Source organism: Oncorhynchus keta, chromosome 1, assembly GCF_023373465.1.
Source record: "Oncorhynchus keta strain PuntledgeMale-10-30-2019 chromosome 1, Oket_V2, whole genome shotgun sequence".
NCBI classification, from domain to species: domain Eukaryota; kingdom Metazoa; phylum Chordata; class Actinopteri; order Salmoniformes; family Salmonidae; genus Oncorhynchus; species Oncorhynchus keta.
In genome coordinates this window covers 63,963,133-63,979,038 of record NC_068421.1, presented here as the reverse complement: position 1 = coordinate 63,979,038, position 15,906 = coordinate 63,963,133, and the positions used below count along the sequence as shown (strand labels likewise).

The window sequence follows — 15,906 nt, the reverse complement described above, 5'->3', positions numbered from 1 at the left end:
GAAGATCAAAGGTAAACGATTAATTTGATTGCTTTTCTGATTTTCGTGACCAAGCTACCAGATGCTAAGTGTACTTAATGTTTTGTCGTGCGATCGATAAACGTAAACAAACGCTTGGATTGCTTTCGCTGTAAAGCATAATTTCAAAATCTGACACGACAGGTGGATTAACAAAAGGCTAAGCTGTGTTTTCCTATATTGCACTTGTGATTTCATGAATATTACTATTTTCAGTAATATTTATTGAATGTAGCGCTATGCTATTCAGCAGTTGTTGATGACACTTATCCCGTTAGTGGGATTGCAGCCATAACAAGTTAATCTCCTTCCATCTTGACTACTGCAACTCACTTCTCTCCTGCATCAACTCAAGCTCCCACCATAATCTCCAAATGGATGGTTACAATTCTGCAGTTCGACTCCTCATCCACACTAAGACCTGGCAGCACATCACCCCTGTCCTCCGTGAACTCCACTGTCTCCCAACGCATTGATTACAAGATCCTCCTTCTAAACTACAAAGCCTTCACCACCTTGCCCCCTACTTACCTCTCAGACCTCTTTTTCCCCTACCAAGCAACACGCACACTCCATTCCACCTTATTATCCCCAGGTCGAAGCTCCAGAGCTTCAGTGACAGGGCCTTCTCCACGGTTGCTCCTAGGCTCTGAATCTCCCTCCAGCCATCCATGATTCAGAGGCCATCACTGCCTTTCAGTCCCTCCTAAAGCCCAACCTCTTTGACAAGGCCTGCCCCCCCCACACACACATACAAGCAAAGAAATACACAACTAAGACACTCCTCTCTTCACTATACTGAGCAGCATTTGTGTAAAATACTTGAAAGTATTACTTAAGTTATCTTTTGGGGTATCTGTATTTGTCAAGACTTCCTTCTAGCCATCGCCGATCCACTTTTCATTTTCCATTTGTTTTGTCTTTGTTTTACACACCTGGTTTCAATTCCCCAGTTACATGTTCATTATTTAACCCTCTGTTTTCCCCATGATTTCTGTGCGTTTTATGTATGTTCGGTCCGTTTATGTGGGCTCGGTATTACGACATGTTATTTAGAATATATGAGTAAAGTTACTTGTGTTACTCATTTCTGCTGTCCTGCGCCTGACTCCTCTGCACCAGCTACACCAAGACCACTACAGTGTTTTAGTTTACTATTAATATTTTTGCCAACTTTTACTTTTTACTCCATACATTTTCCGCAGACACCCAAAGTACTAGTTACAATTTGAATGCTTAGCAGTACAGGAAAAAGGTCAAATTTACACACTTATCAAGAGAACGTCCCTGGTCATCCCTACTGCCTCTGATCTGGTGGACTCACTAAACATAAATGCTTCCGTTGTAAATTATGTTGGAGTGTTGGAGTGTGTCCTTGGCTGTCAAAAAAAAGTCATAAAAAAGGAAATTGTGCCGCCTGGTTTGCTAAATATAAGGAATTTGATGTATAGTATTTACCTTAACTTTGAACTTTTACTCAAGTATGAAAATGTAGTACTTTTTCCACCACTGTATTTAAGTACATTTAAAATCTGATAGACTTTTACTGAAGTAGTATTTTACTGGGCTACTTTCACTTTTACTTGAGTCATTTTGTATTACAGTATCTTTACTTTTACTCAAGTTTTTCTTTTCAAAATGATCACAAGAACGGTGAGCAAAAATCCCAGAACCACACGGGGGGACCTAGTGAATGACCTGCAGAGAGCTGGGACCAAAGTAACAAAGCCTACCATCAGTAACGCACTAAGCCGCCAGGGACTCAAATCCTGCAGTGCCAGACGTGTCCCCCTGCTTAAGCCAGTACATGTCCAGGCCCGTCTGAAGTTTGCTAGAGAGCATTTGGATGATCCAGAAGAAGATTGGGAGAATGTCGTATGGTCAGATGAAACCAAAATATAACTTTTTGGGAAAAACTCAACTCGTCGTGTTTGGAGGACAAAGAATGCTGAGTTGCATCAAAGAACACCATACCTACTGTGAAGCATGGGGGTGAAAACATCATGCTTTGGGGCTGTTTTTCTGCAAAGGGACCAGGACGACTGATTTGTGTAAAGGAAAGAATGAATGGGGCCATGTATCGTGAGATTTTGAGTGAAAACCTCCTTCCTTCAGCAAGGGCATTGAAGATGAAACATGGCTGGGTCTTTCAGCATGACAATGATCCCAAACACACCGCCTAGGCAACGAATGAGTGGCTTCGTAAGAAGCATTTCAAGGTCCTGGAGGGGCCTAGCCAGTCTCCAGATCTCAACCCCATAGAAAATCTTTGGAGGGAGTTGAAAGTCCGTGTTGCCCAGCAACAGCCCCAAAACTTCACTGCTCTAGAGGAGATCTGCATGGAGGAATGGGCCAAAATACCAGCAACAGTGTGTGAAAAAACCTTGTGAAGACTTACAGAAAACGTTTGACCTCTGTCATTAACAACAAAGGGTATATAACAAAGTATTGAGATAAACTTTTGTTATTGACCAAATACTTATTTTCCACCATATTTTGCAAATAAATTAATAAAAAATCCTACAATGTGATTTTCTGGATTTTGTGTACCTATGATGAAAATTACAGGTCTCTCTCATCTTTTTAAGTGGGAGAACTTGCACAATTGGTGGCTGACTAAATACTTTTTTGCCCCACTGTACATCTCATGTCTGAGCCGTTGAATTGCGACTCCACTTCGTTCCTGTACTACTGTTTTGCCTCTTTGATTGCCTTATGGAGTGCATAGCTGGTCTGTTCATACACGTCCATGTTTCCAGTCACCTTGCCATGGTTAAATGCGGTGGTTCATGCTTTCAGTTTTGCGCAAATGCAACCATTTATCCACGGTTTTTGGTATGTATAAGTTCTAATCATCAGAGTGGGAAAACATCCTCTATGCACTTCCTGATGAACTCAGTCACTGAGTCAGTGTATACGTCAATACCATTCTCAGAGGCAGCCTGGAACAATTCCCAGTACTCGTAATCAAAATAATCTTGAAGATTCTGATTCGTCAGACCAATATTGAACAGTCCTTACCACAGGTACTTCTTATTTAAGTTTCTGGCTACAGGAGGGGAGGAGCAAAATGGAGGCGTGATCTGATTTGCCAAAGGAAAATCAAGCCTAACAGTGCATCAAAATGACAAATAGATTTGGCTTGAATGTTGGTGCTTACACACTGGTGTCTCCATTTGAACTGTGATGATATGTTTTTCTGTAATCAAAACTGTCCTCAGACATCCCCTTGCTATTTTGCTGACCAAATTATTAGATTGGTTTCTTTTACCTCCAAGCAAGTTGGACAAAGTCCCTGGTAACCGAGCAGAAGAGTGACTCACAAAGTCCTAGCAAACATTGCAACGTAAGAGAGGGAAAAGCGTCATAACACACACTAAGATGAAAAATTCCAGGAAATATCACCTCCTGCAGTAGACATCCTATTTTAAGATTCAGAGAAAAATAAATTAGATCCCACACACTGCACTTGCACAGTATCAGTATTTTTTGCCAACATTTTGGCCTCACAGCCTTCGTCATAGCTTCTATGTTTTTTCAAACTGTTATTTAACATTTCCTATGAACCTGCAAAGCAATCCCTACATGTGTATGTGCATTTCACTTTTATGATTGAGAAAAAAATGAAGTAAACTTAATTATGAAAATCCAGCCAAAGTTTCCAGTTTAAGGTCAAGGTTAACTATAGATTTTTCTGATATCTGCCTCTTTCTACATATATTCTACACTACAAAAATGGAAGAATAATGGAACTATTGAAAGTAAAGGACAACAGACGTGTTGACTTGAAAACATCTATTCTGTGGCTCTTGTGGGGATCAAGGCTTGGTTCTCAATGGAACAGGATCGGCTCATTCTGACATAGTCCTAATTGCTTTGAACCAATAGGATACTCAGATTTAATAGACAATTAAGTGAATCCAAACACACTCAAATGAGAGGATTTACTCAGGCGCCGGGGGAAGAGAAACAGCTCACCATCCCATAATGGGTTTCTTGGCAACCTGCACTGACTGTACTATTATAAGGGTATATCTGCACAGCGTCCAAATCTTTTCACACCACATGTGCAGAATCTATTCAATTTATGATCAGCAACATATCATTTTATGTCTTGTTTAAACAGCAAACAGTTTATATATTTTATCTTCACCTGTGCTGTGGCACCATCTTTTTATGGGTATGGCAGAGAGAAATAATAGATACTAAATGTAAACATTCTCTTTCACTCTGATCTGAGTGTCCATCAAACAGAATGACTGTTAATCCTGAGAGAGAGAGACAGAGAGACAGAGAGAGAGAGCGAGAGAGAGCGAGAGAGAGAGGAGCGAGAGAGAGCGAGAGAGAGAGGAGTGAGAGAGAGCGAGAGAGAGAGGAGTGAGAGAGAGAGGAGTGAGAGAGAGAGAGAGAGAGAGAGAGAGAGAGAGAGAGAGAGAGAGAGAGAGAGAGAGAGAGAGAGAGAGGAGTAACTGAACAGGGCAACAAGACTCTTGGTAAATCCACCCTTAATTAGACCGGATTCAGAATCCATTGTAACAGGTTGATCTGTGAAAGGTCAGGGCCCTGTAGGCACTCGATTGGCAGCATGTTATCCAATATTGATCATTTTAGCTGTAAAACACTGAAACTTGTACATACATTAGACGCTATTCCCTGACCACTGCCCTGGTCCAGAACCCACTGTATGTAGGAGGTGTGTGTGTGTGTGTGTGTGTGTGTGTGTGTGTGTGTGTGTGTGTGTGTGTGTGTGTGTGTGTGTGTGTGTGTGTGTGTGTGTGTGTGTGTGTGTGTGTGTGTGTGTGTGTGTGTGTGTGTGTGTGTGTGTGTGTGTGAAGGAGAGAGAGAGTGAATGAGAGAAAGAGAGAGAGCGCATGATACAAATTCCTAATGAGTACATTTACAAGGTGTATCTCATCCTAAAGCACTGTGTTGGGACATCTCAACTCATCCGGCACCATTGTATAGCATCTAAAGTGAGGGAAACAAGTATTTGATCCCCTGCTGGTTTTGTACGTTTGCCCACTGACAAAGAAATGATCAGTCTATAATTTTAATGGTAGGTTTATTTGAACAGTGAGAGTCAGAATAACAACAAAAAAATCCAGAAAAACACATGTCAAAAAAGTTATAAATTGATTTGCATTTTAATGAGAGAAATTAGTATTTGACCCCTCTGCAAAACATGACTTAGTAATTGGTGGCAAAACGCTTGTTAGCAATCACAGAGGTCAGACGTTTCTTGTTGTTGGCCACCAGATTTGCACACATCTCAGGAGGGATTTTGTACCACTCCTCTGTGCAGATCTTCTCCAAGTCATTAAGGTTTTGAGGCTGACCTTTGGCAACTCGAACCTTCAGCTCACTCCACAGATTTTCTATGGGATTAAGGTCTGGTGACTGGCTAGGCCACTCCAGGACCTTAACCTCTTGGTGTTAGGGGGCAGTATTTTAATTTTTGGAAGAAAAAAACGTTCCCGTTTTAAACGGGATATTTTGTCAGGAAAAGATGCTAGAATATGCATATAATTGACATCTTTGGATAGAAAACACTAACGTTTCCAAAACTGTAAAGATATTGTCTGTGAGTATAACAGAACTGATGTTGCAGGCGAAAGCCTGAGAAAAATCCAATCCGGAAGTGCCCCAGGTTTTGAAAGCGCTGCGTTCCAATGACTCCCTATATGGCTGTGAATGTACCATCAACGAGCTTACGCTTTCTACGTATTCCCCAAGGTGTCTACAGCATTGTGACGTAGTTTTACGCATTTCTGTTGAAGAATAGCCGTATGGGGCACATTGCGTATGTGGTCACATGGTGGCTCCGAGAGAGATTCTGGCGTAAAGTGCAGAGGTAGTCATTACTCCAATTGGTCCTAGAGAAAAAGGAATTGTCCCGACGGATATATTATCGAATAGATATTAGAAAAACACATTGAGGATGGATTCTAAACAACGTTTGCCATGTTTCTGTCGATATTATGGAGCTCATTTGGAATATTTTTCAGCGTTGTGGTGACTGCAATTTCCGGGCGATTTCTCAGCCAAACGTGAAGAACAAACGGAGCTATTTCGCCTACAAAAATAATATTTTGTGAAAAAGTGAACTTTGGCTGTCTACCTGGGAGTCTCGTGAGTGAAAACATCCGAAGTTCATCAAAGGTAAACAATTTAATTTGATTGTTTTTCTGATTTCCGTGACAAGTTTGCCTGCTGCTAGCAAGGCATGATGCTATGCTAGGCTATGATAAACTTACACAAATGCTTGTCTAGCGTTGGCTGTAAAGCATATTTTGAAAATCTGAGATGACAGGGTGATTAACAAAAGGCTAAGCTGTGTTCCAATATATTTCACTTGTGATTTTCATGAATAGGAATATTTTCTAGGAAGATTTATGTCCGTTGCGTTATGCAAATTAGTGTCTGATGATGATAACGGTCCCGTTCACGGGCTGGGCATCACTACAGGTTAATGTGCTTCTTCTTGAGCCACTCCTTTGTTGCATTGGCTGTGTGTTTTGGGTCATTGTCATGCTGGAATACCTATCCACGACCCATTTTCAATGCTCTGGCTAAGGGAAGGAGGTTCTCACCCAAGATTTGACGGTACATGGTCCCGTCCATCGTCCCTTTGATGCGGTGAAGTTGTCCTGTCCCCTTAGCAGAAAAACACCCCCAAAGCATAATGTTTCCACCTCCGTGTTTGACGGTGGGGATGATGTTCTTGGGGTCATAGGCAGCATTCCTCCTCCAAACACTGCGAGTTGAGTTGATGCCAAAGAGCTAAATTTTGGTCTCATCTGACCACAACACTTTCACCCAGTGGTCCGCTGAATCATTCAGATGTTCATTGGCAAACTTCAGACGGGCATGTATATGTGCTTTCTTGAGCAGGGGGACCTTGCAGGCGCTGCAGGATTTCAGTCCTTCACGGTGTAGTGTGTTACCAGTTTTATTGGTGACTATGGTCCCAGCTGCCTTGAGATCATTGACAAGATCCTCCCGTGTAGTTCTGGGCTGATTCCTCACCGTTCTCATGATCGTTGCAACTCCACGAGGTGAGATCTTGCATGGAGCCCCAGGCCGAGAGAGATGGGCAGTTCTTTTGTGTTTCTTCCATTTGCGAATAATCGCACCAACTGTTGTAACCTTCTCATGGGTGCAGGGGATCAAATACTTTTTTCCCTCACTGTATGGACCGGAGAGGAATAAGGAGGCAGGGATGAAGGAGGATAGGTAACGAGCTGTGTCTTAAATAGAAAATCTATCAAAATAGCCAGGATGTTATATAAGGGCCCGACTGGGATGATGGGAGTCAGATGTTGTGTGTTGCTTCTGGTGGAGTCACTGGTAGAAGAGAGTGTGAGTGGGAAGGTCCGTGGGGGTGTGTGTTGTGTGTGTGGGATGGGATGAGAGCTTTATGCTTACCTCTGCCTGTACTGTAGTGCTGAAGTTTGTCACTGTATATAGTCTCCTTCATGTATGATCTCTTCCTGCAACAAAGAATAAGCAAAAGACAGTTATGTAACCATATTTGACAATATTAAGGCACTGTATTAAACATTTGTAATATTAACATTTAATTCCTGGGAGGCATAACTGTTGATCATATTCCCGGTAACACCAGATATGAGCAGTGACTAAGTGGTTGTTACCTGCTGCAGACGATGGAGATGGCCACCAATGATACAAGGAAGACCACTCCTGCAGCCGCTGAGCCTGCAATCAAAGGCAGCTGCTCCCTCAGCTCCGATTTATACTCATCTGCAACAACAGAGAGAGAGAGAAAGACAGAGAGAGACAGAGAGAGAGAGAGAGAGACAGGGAGAGAGAGAGACAGAGACAGAGAGAGAGAGACAGAGAGAGACAGAGAGAGAGAGAGAGAGAGAGAGAGACAGAGAGACAGAGACAGACAGAGACAGAGAGACAGAGACAGAGAGAGAGACAGAGAGACAGAGAGAGAGACAGAGAGTGAGAGAGACAGAGAGAGAGACAGAGAGACAGATAGAGAGACAGAGAGAGAGAGAGAGAGAGACAGACAGAGACAGAGACAGAGAGAGACAGAGAGAGACAGAGAGAGAGAGAGAGAGAGAGAGAGAGAGAGAGAGAGAGAGAGAGAGAGAGAGAGAGAGAGAGAGAGAGAGAGAGAGAGAGAGAGAGAGAGAAAGAGAGAGAGACAGAGAGAGAGACAGAGAGAGAGACAGAGAGCGAGAGAGAGACAGAGAGCGAGAGAGAGACAGAGAGCGAGACAGAGAGACAGAGACAGAGACAGAGACAGCGACAGAGAGCGAGAGCGAGAGCGAGAGCGAGAGCGAGAGAGAGAGAGAGAGAGAGAGAGAGACAGAGAGCGAGAGAGAGACAGAGAGCGAGAGAGAGACAGAGACAGAGAGAGAGACAGAGACAGAGAGCGAGACAGAGACAGAGAGCGAGACAGAGACAGAGACAGAGAGCGAGACAGAGACAGAGACAGAGACAGAGAGCGAGAGAGAGAGACAGAGACAGAGAGAGAGACAGCGACAGAGACAGAGAGCAAGAGAGAGAGACAGAGAGAGAGAGACAGAGAGAGAGAGAGACAGAGAGAGAGACAGAGAGAGAGAGAGAGAGAGAGAGAGAGAGAGAGAGAGAGAGAGAGAGAGAGAGAGAGAGAGAGAGAGAGAGAGAGAGAGAGAGAGAGAGAGAGAGACAGAGAGAGAGACAGAGAGAGAGACAGAGAGAGACAGAGAGAGAAATGGAGAGAAATAGAGATAGTTGACGGGAAGGTAAAAGAGGAGGTCAGAGAAGAGGTGTGAAAAGTAAAGTGGTGAGAGAAGAGAGAAGAGAAATATGAGTATTGGAACAGTAGTTAAATGGTATTGGGACAGTGTCAAAAGTGTCTCTACTGTGATACACATAGACATGTGGGCTAGTATCTGTGCAGACAGACAGTCCCTCAGAGTAACACATTGCTTCCGGACACAGCTAATCCCCTTACACACTCAATAGGAGTCAGAAGAACGCCTGCTAATCTACACAAATGCTTTATCACGTGTCAGAGGGAGAGATAAGAAAGTAAACAGAAACACCATACCTTCATATGTATAGATCGGATTAAAAGGATGTGTTGCTGTTCTGTCATTTCCAACTGAATCACACATTCTCCAGTATTTATCTATATCATGTATATAACCATTCATATTGTGTTTTGAATGAACAGCACCCTTTCTCATATTCTGTGGTTCTCATATGGGTTATAATTGTTTATACCATTTTGTGGAAGCTTTCAAAATAGCTCCTAGTGATAACAAATATTTTAGACTTATTTTGGTGCAACATTTGCATAAAAGCTTTATTTTGTCAACTTTTTATTGGGTTTAGAGTTTTATAGTCTCATGACCAGACAACTTTTCTAAGACTGATGACTCAACTGTTTTGGGGGGGAACGGATGCTTCTGCAACCCCAAGTCTTCGGCAGGCGCTGCTGCTAGAGATCCCTTAACGAGCTACACCACACTGTGAGCATGCAGGGGCTCTCTGTTGGCTGCTTTCCTCCACTACGCCATGCAGCTGTGCCACCTGCAGACTCACTATGGCTAACACCTCAAATGAGCAATTTCCCCGAACAAATGGAATTAGTCAGAGCCATATATTTATTTTCTACAGTGCCTTCATAATTTATTCACACCCCTTGACTTTTCCACATTTCGTTGTGTTACAGCCTGAATTTAAAATGGATTCAATTTAGATTTTGGCACTGATCTACACTCAATTCCCCATAATGTCAAAGTGGAATTATGTTTTTAGAAATGTTTACAAATTAATCAAAATGAAAAGCTAAATTGTCTTGAATCACTAAGTAGTCAATCCCTTTGTTATGGCAAGCCTAAATAACTTCATGAGTAAAAATGTGCTTAACAAGACAGATTTTTTTATTTATTTTTTTATTTCACCTTTATTTAACCAGGTAGGCTAGTTGAGAACAAGTTCTCATTTGCAACTGCGACCTGGCCAAGATAAAGCATAGCAGTGTGAACAGACAACACAGAGCTACACATGGAGTAAATAATTAAAGTCAATAACACAGTAGAAAAAAAGGGAGTCTATATACATTGTGTGCAAAAGGCATGAGGAGGTAGGCGAATAATTACAATTATGCAGATTAACACTGGAGTGATAAATGATCAGATGGTCATGTACAGGTAGAGATATTGGTGTGCAAAAGAGCAGAAAAGTAAATAAATAAAAACAGTATGGGGATGAGGTAGGTAAAAATGGGTGGGCTATTTACCGATAGACTATGTACAGCTGCAGCGATCGGTTAGCTGCTCAGATAGCAGAAGTTTGAAGTTGGTGAGGGAGATAAAAGTCTCCAACTTCAGCGATTTTTGCAATTCGTTCCAGTCACAGGTAGCAGAGAACTGGAACGAAAGGCGGCCAAATGAGGTGTTGGCTTTCGGGATGATCAGTGAGATACACCTGCTGGAGCGCGTGCTACGGGTGGGTGTTGCCATCGTGACCAGTGAACTGAGATAAGGCGGAGCTTTACCTAGCATGGACTTGTAGATGACCTGGAGCCAGTGGGTCTGGCGACGAATATGTAGCGAGGGCCAGCCGACTGGCTGAGGTGCACCCGTGACCGGCTCGGAAACCAGATTGCACAGCGGAGAAGGTACGGTGGGATTCGAGATGGTCAGTGACCTGTTTGTTGACTTGGCTTTCGAAGACCTTAGATAGGCAGGGCAGGATGGATATAGGTCTGTAACAGTTTGGGTCCAGGGTGTCTCCCCCTTTGAAGAGGGGGATGACTGCGGCAGCTTTCCAATCCTTGGGGATCTCAGACGATATGAAAGAGAGGTTGAACAGGCTGGTAATAGGGGTTGCGACAATGGCGGCGGATAGTTTCAGAAATAGAGGGTCCAGATTGTCAAGCCCAGCTGATTTGTACGGGTCCAGGTTTTGCAGCTCTTTCAGAACATCTGCTATCTGGATTTGGGTAAAGGAGAACCTGGAGAGGCTTGGGCGAGTAGCTGCGGGGGGGGGGAGCTGTTTGCCGAGGTTGGAGTAGCCAGGCGGAAGGCATGGCCAGCCGTTGAGAAATGCTTGTTGAAGTTTTCCATAATCATGGATTTATCGGTGGTGACCGTGTTACCTAGCCTCAGTGCAGTGGGCAGCTGGGAGGAGGTGCTCTTGTTCTCCATGAACTTCACAGTGTCCCAGAACTTTTTGGAGTTGGAGCTACAGGATGCAAATTTCTGCCTGAAGAAGCTGGCCTTAGCTTTCCTGACTGACTGCGTGTATTGGTTCCTGACTTCCCTGAACAGTTGCATATCGCGGGGACAATTCGATGCTATTGCAGTCCGCCACAGGATGTTTTTGTGCTGGTCGAGGGCAGTCAGGTCTGGAGTGAACCAAGGGCTATATCTGTTCTTCGTTCTGCATTTTTTTGAACGAAGCATGCTTATCTAAAATGGTGAGGAAGTTACTTTTAAAGAATGACCAGGCATCCTCAACTGACGGGATGAGGTCAATGTCCTTCCAAGATACCCAGGCCAGGTCGATTAGAAAGATAATAAGTTGCATCTACTATACAAAAGCAGACATTGAATATCCCTTTGAGCATGGAGAATTTATTCAACTTTGGATGGTGTATCAATACACCCAGTCACTACAAAAATACAGGAGTCCTTCCTAACTCAGTTGACAGAGAGGAAGGAATCTGCTCCAGGATTTCACCATGAGGTCAAAAGTGATTTTAAACCAGTTACAGAGTTTAATGGCTGTGATAGGATAAAACAACAACATTGTAGTTACTCCACAATACTAACCTAAATGACAGAGTGAAAAGAAGGCCTGTACAAAAAAATATATATATTCCAAAACATGCATCCTGTTTGCAATAAGTAAAACTGCATAATATGTGTCAAAGAGATTAACTTTTTGTCCTGAACACAATGCATTATGTTTGGAGCAAATCCAACACAACACATAACTGAGTACCACTTTTCATATTTTTAAGAATGGTGGTGGCTGCATCATGTTATGGGTATGCTTGTCATCAGCAAGGACGAGGGAGTTTTTTTATAAAAAGAAAAGGTATAGAGCTAAGCACAGGCAAAATCCTAGAGGTAAACTTGGTTCAGTCTGCTTTCTAACAGACACTGGGAGACAAATTCACATTTCAGCAGGACAATAAGCTAAAACTCAAATCTACACTTGAGTTACTTACCAAGATGACATTAAATGTTCCTGAGTGGCCTACAGTAGTTACAGTTTTGACTTAAATCAGCTTGAAAAGACTTGAAAATGGCTGTCTAGCAAAGATCAACAAACAACTTGACACCTTTTTTAAAAAATGATGATGAAATATTATTCCACTTTGACATTAAAGTATTTTGTGTAGACCGTTGACAAAAAAATTACAATTAAATCCATTTTAATCCCACTTTATAACACAACTATATGTGGAAAAGGTCAAGGGGTGTGAATAATTTCTGAAGGCACTGCGGATTCATGGCTCTAGTAGGAACTACTTTAATCCAGACAATGACTTTGGGATATGTATATTAAAAATAAATCCTAATATCGAGGGAATATCTGTTTAAATTTGTTTTAAATCACCACCTGCTCTGCGTCAACACATACAAATGTATTGCAGTAATGATAGTTAATGTTTGAAGTTATTACTATAGCCAAACTCCCACACCGAGTCCACAGACACAAAGACCCGCATGGTGGTCACTCACACACACGACACACACACACACGACACACACACGACACACACACGACACACACACGACACACACACACACACACACACACACACACACACACACACACACACACACACACACACACACACACACACACACACACACACACACACACACACACACACACACACACACAGCATACCATCTGTCAGGGTTTGGAAGCACTGCTTGCTGCTGTATTTGCCGAAGCCTGCCACCGTCCTGGCACGGACCTGTACCACGTACATGATGCTTGGCCTCAGGCCCTCCACACGGGCAGTGTTGGTCTGGCTCCGCACCATGGTTGAATTCAACTCAGTGTGGTCCTGTAACAATAACAGAGAGATTGAAAAATAGGAGAAAGAGAGTTAGAGGATATTACATCTGTTCATCACACTGGGCCTGCAGCCTTTAGGCAGTGGAGTAACAACTCGAGACAACCCCTAATCCTAATACACACTACATACTGCCCTGTGGGCTTAGATAACAAAATGGCCCTTATTCCTCTTTATGTTTGTGTATGAGATTATTCTGGATGGTGGATATCCACATTGGCCTCCAGTGTTGTAATCTGTATACAGCCATAGAGGGGAATTAGTCTTTTCACATACACACATTATATAACTCTTTTAATTTGGCCACATAAAACCAGAAATAGGGACATCGAGCAATGAGTGTGGTGTTGAGAAAAAAAGAGTTCCAAACAACATCCCCATATTAGATCTTTCACCATGTGCAGCATATTGGTAGCTGATCCGGGTTTTAGAATCCATGCATAGACGTGTCCATCATCAATCATCAACCAGAGTTACCACACACATCTCTCCTTTCAGATCGTTGGCTCATCACAACACACCTTTTCACTGGCATTGTGTGTACTTAGAGAGCTCATGGCATTTGCTTTTCTTTCTCTGTTTGCTTTAATCCCTCTCTCTCCTTCCAGACTCTTTCCTCTGTGGAGGGATGAGAGCAAACAAGAGCAGGAGGTGGAAAAACCGTGAGACGTGTTCAGTTTCGCCTCAGACCAGAGTGAAGGGATACAGGGAGAACATATATTGTGTGAGAGGTGGATTGTATGCTGATCTTTTTACTGAGCACATGAGTGTATGTACATGTTCAGCATGTGTTTAGTAAGTGTTTAGTGAGAATGTGTGACTTGGTATGTGGCAGGTTAGGTCTTCTGGTTTGTATAAAGACTGGACACATTTTTAGTATCTGGACCATACAAACTGTAAGTATCCTCCATGGTGGTAATTTATACAAGGAAAAGTAAGTGCATACACAGCAGACACACAAAAACAGCCAACCCACAGAGACAGAGAGAGACAGAGGAAGGAAGGTAACACTCCTCAGCTAATGGAGGCTCTGACCTTCCTTTATCAGAAGAAAAACACTGAGCAGAAATTAGATGCAACTTCACCCCTGAAATATAGCTGCTTCCTCGCTCAGCGCATGCACTGCCTAAATGACAAGGTCCTGTGCAGAATTAGATATGGGACTTTCTATAATGCCTGGAATTCCTTAAATGCCCAAGGCCACTTATCTCTCTTCCCCAGAAATACCCAGTGAACCGCCCTTTACAACCACTCCCAATTCCATCCCTCTGAAGCCCCAACCCATCCTCCTCTGGCCTTATCCCCGCCTGGCCTTCTTAAAGATTTGTGAGGGGTGGAGACTCCCAGAGCTGCGGAGGGGGACTGTGGACTTAACTCTCAACAGCCTAGCAGTGTTCAGCCTGGCAGTGTTCCGTGGCACTTCAGTCAAAGCTGACGGATGAAATATGCCTCGTTGCCCTTGCCATTTCAATTTCAATTGCAGACTCCACCTTGCCATCACGCCAATATTCTCACTGCTTATCATCACACCAGCTTTGATGCTCAGCAAGAAGGCCAAGATGAAATCCACGACCTCAGCAAAGGCTAGCAAATGGAATTCTCCTCACACATGCAGAAAATGCGGAATGGGGTTTGTACTTGGACCGAGTAGAGCATTACATAATAGGATATTGTGACAGGGAGTGCTGACATTATCAGTATGCTGTCCCATCGGGAGCCCACCTCTTCTACATTGTCTGCACAGAGCAGGAGGAAGAAAAAGACCTTCGCTAGAATAGAGATTTTATATCTGCTTTCATTGGCCAATGGTGCAATCCAGGCCCGATCCCAAATCTAAACCAACCCCATGGCTCCAGACATTCCCTGGAGAGTGCAGCTGAGTAACTGGCATTAAACACAGAAATACTGGACGGGGAGGTGAAACTAGGAAGAGAGTGGCAGGACAAGAAACAGCGTGTTATACTGGCCCTCCATACATAATTATACATTTCATGAAGCATGAACCCTATTCGTGAGCTGTGTTTTTTTTGTATGAAAGATATGTAGTAAACCGCAAAGCATCATACACTGTGGTGGGACTCTGATGACTTCATGATTTCAAAAAGAACTTTAAATCATCTTTACTTTTAGCTCTGACACATTTTCCTGTTGCCCAGACAGAGGTGATAAAGCCATCATATTAGGCAGACCAGGTAGATAAAACAAGTATGGAAATAGAACAAAGCGTTCAGACTCGTATTCCTGCAATTTGATCCAGAATTCTCTCCATTATTTTCTGTGTGGGAGTGTAACCTGGTCCTGGGGTAATAGTAGAATGTATTATTCTCCTTCCGTTATGTGTGTGGGGCCATCTTTTATGACTCTCCACCCTGAGGACTCTGATTCTCCTCATCTCTTCTTTGCAATACAGCTGCGATCCAGGTAAATATCCCTATCCCTATCTCCACGATAATACTATTGTCTCTCTGAGGAAATGAGTTTGTTCAACACTATGTTGTGTCTATGTAACCACTGTGGGAGTCCTGAAATGAAACACAGTACAGAACCACCTCAAACAAACCTTTGACTTCCGCTGTGATGAAAAAAGGTATGTCTTTATATTGAAAAATGTGACTCGTTTCAGGAAACTAGGTGTATGTTGTGCACAACTAAACTCAGCAAAAAAAAGAAACAGCACTTTCAGGACCCTATCTTCCAAAGATTATTAATAAAAATCCCAAATAACCCCACAGATCTTCATTGTAAAGGGTTTAAGCACTGTTTACCCATGCTTGTTCAATGAACCATAAACAATTATTGAACATGCACCTGTGGAATGGGCGTTAAGA

General features: G+C 42.9%; 1 protein-coding gene across 1 annotated transcript in view; it reads right to left on the bottom strand.

Annotated features, from left to right (window-relative positions):
• LOC118390771 (ephrin type-B receptor 1-like) overlaps nt 1-15,906 on the bottom strand; it is a 210,446-nt gene that overhangs the window by 43,569 nt on the left and 150,971 nt on the right. Inside the window, exons 7-9 of the mRNA XM_035781482.1 lie at nt 12,907-13,069; nt 7,671-7,779; nt 7,444-7,508 (exon numbers count right to left, since the gene is read on the bottom strand). Coding sequence (XP_035637375.1) covers nt 7,444-7,508; nt 7,671-7,779; nt 12,907-13,069 — 337 coding nt within the window. The remainder of the gene's footprint in view (nt 1-7,443; nt 7,509-7,670; nt 7,780-12,906; nt 13,070-15,906) is intronic.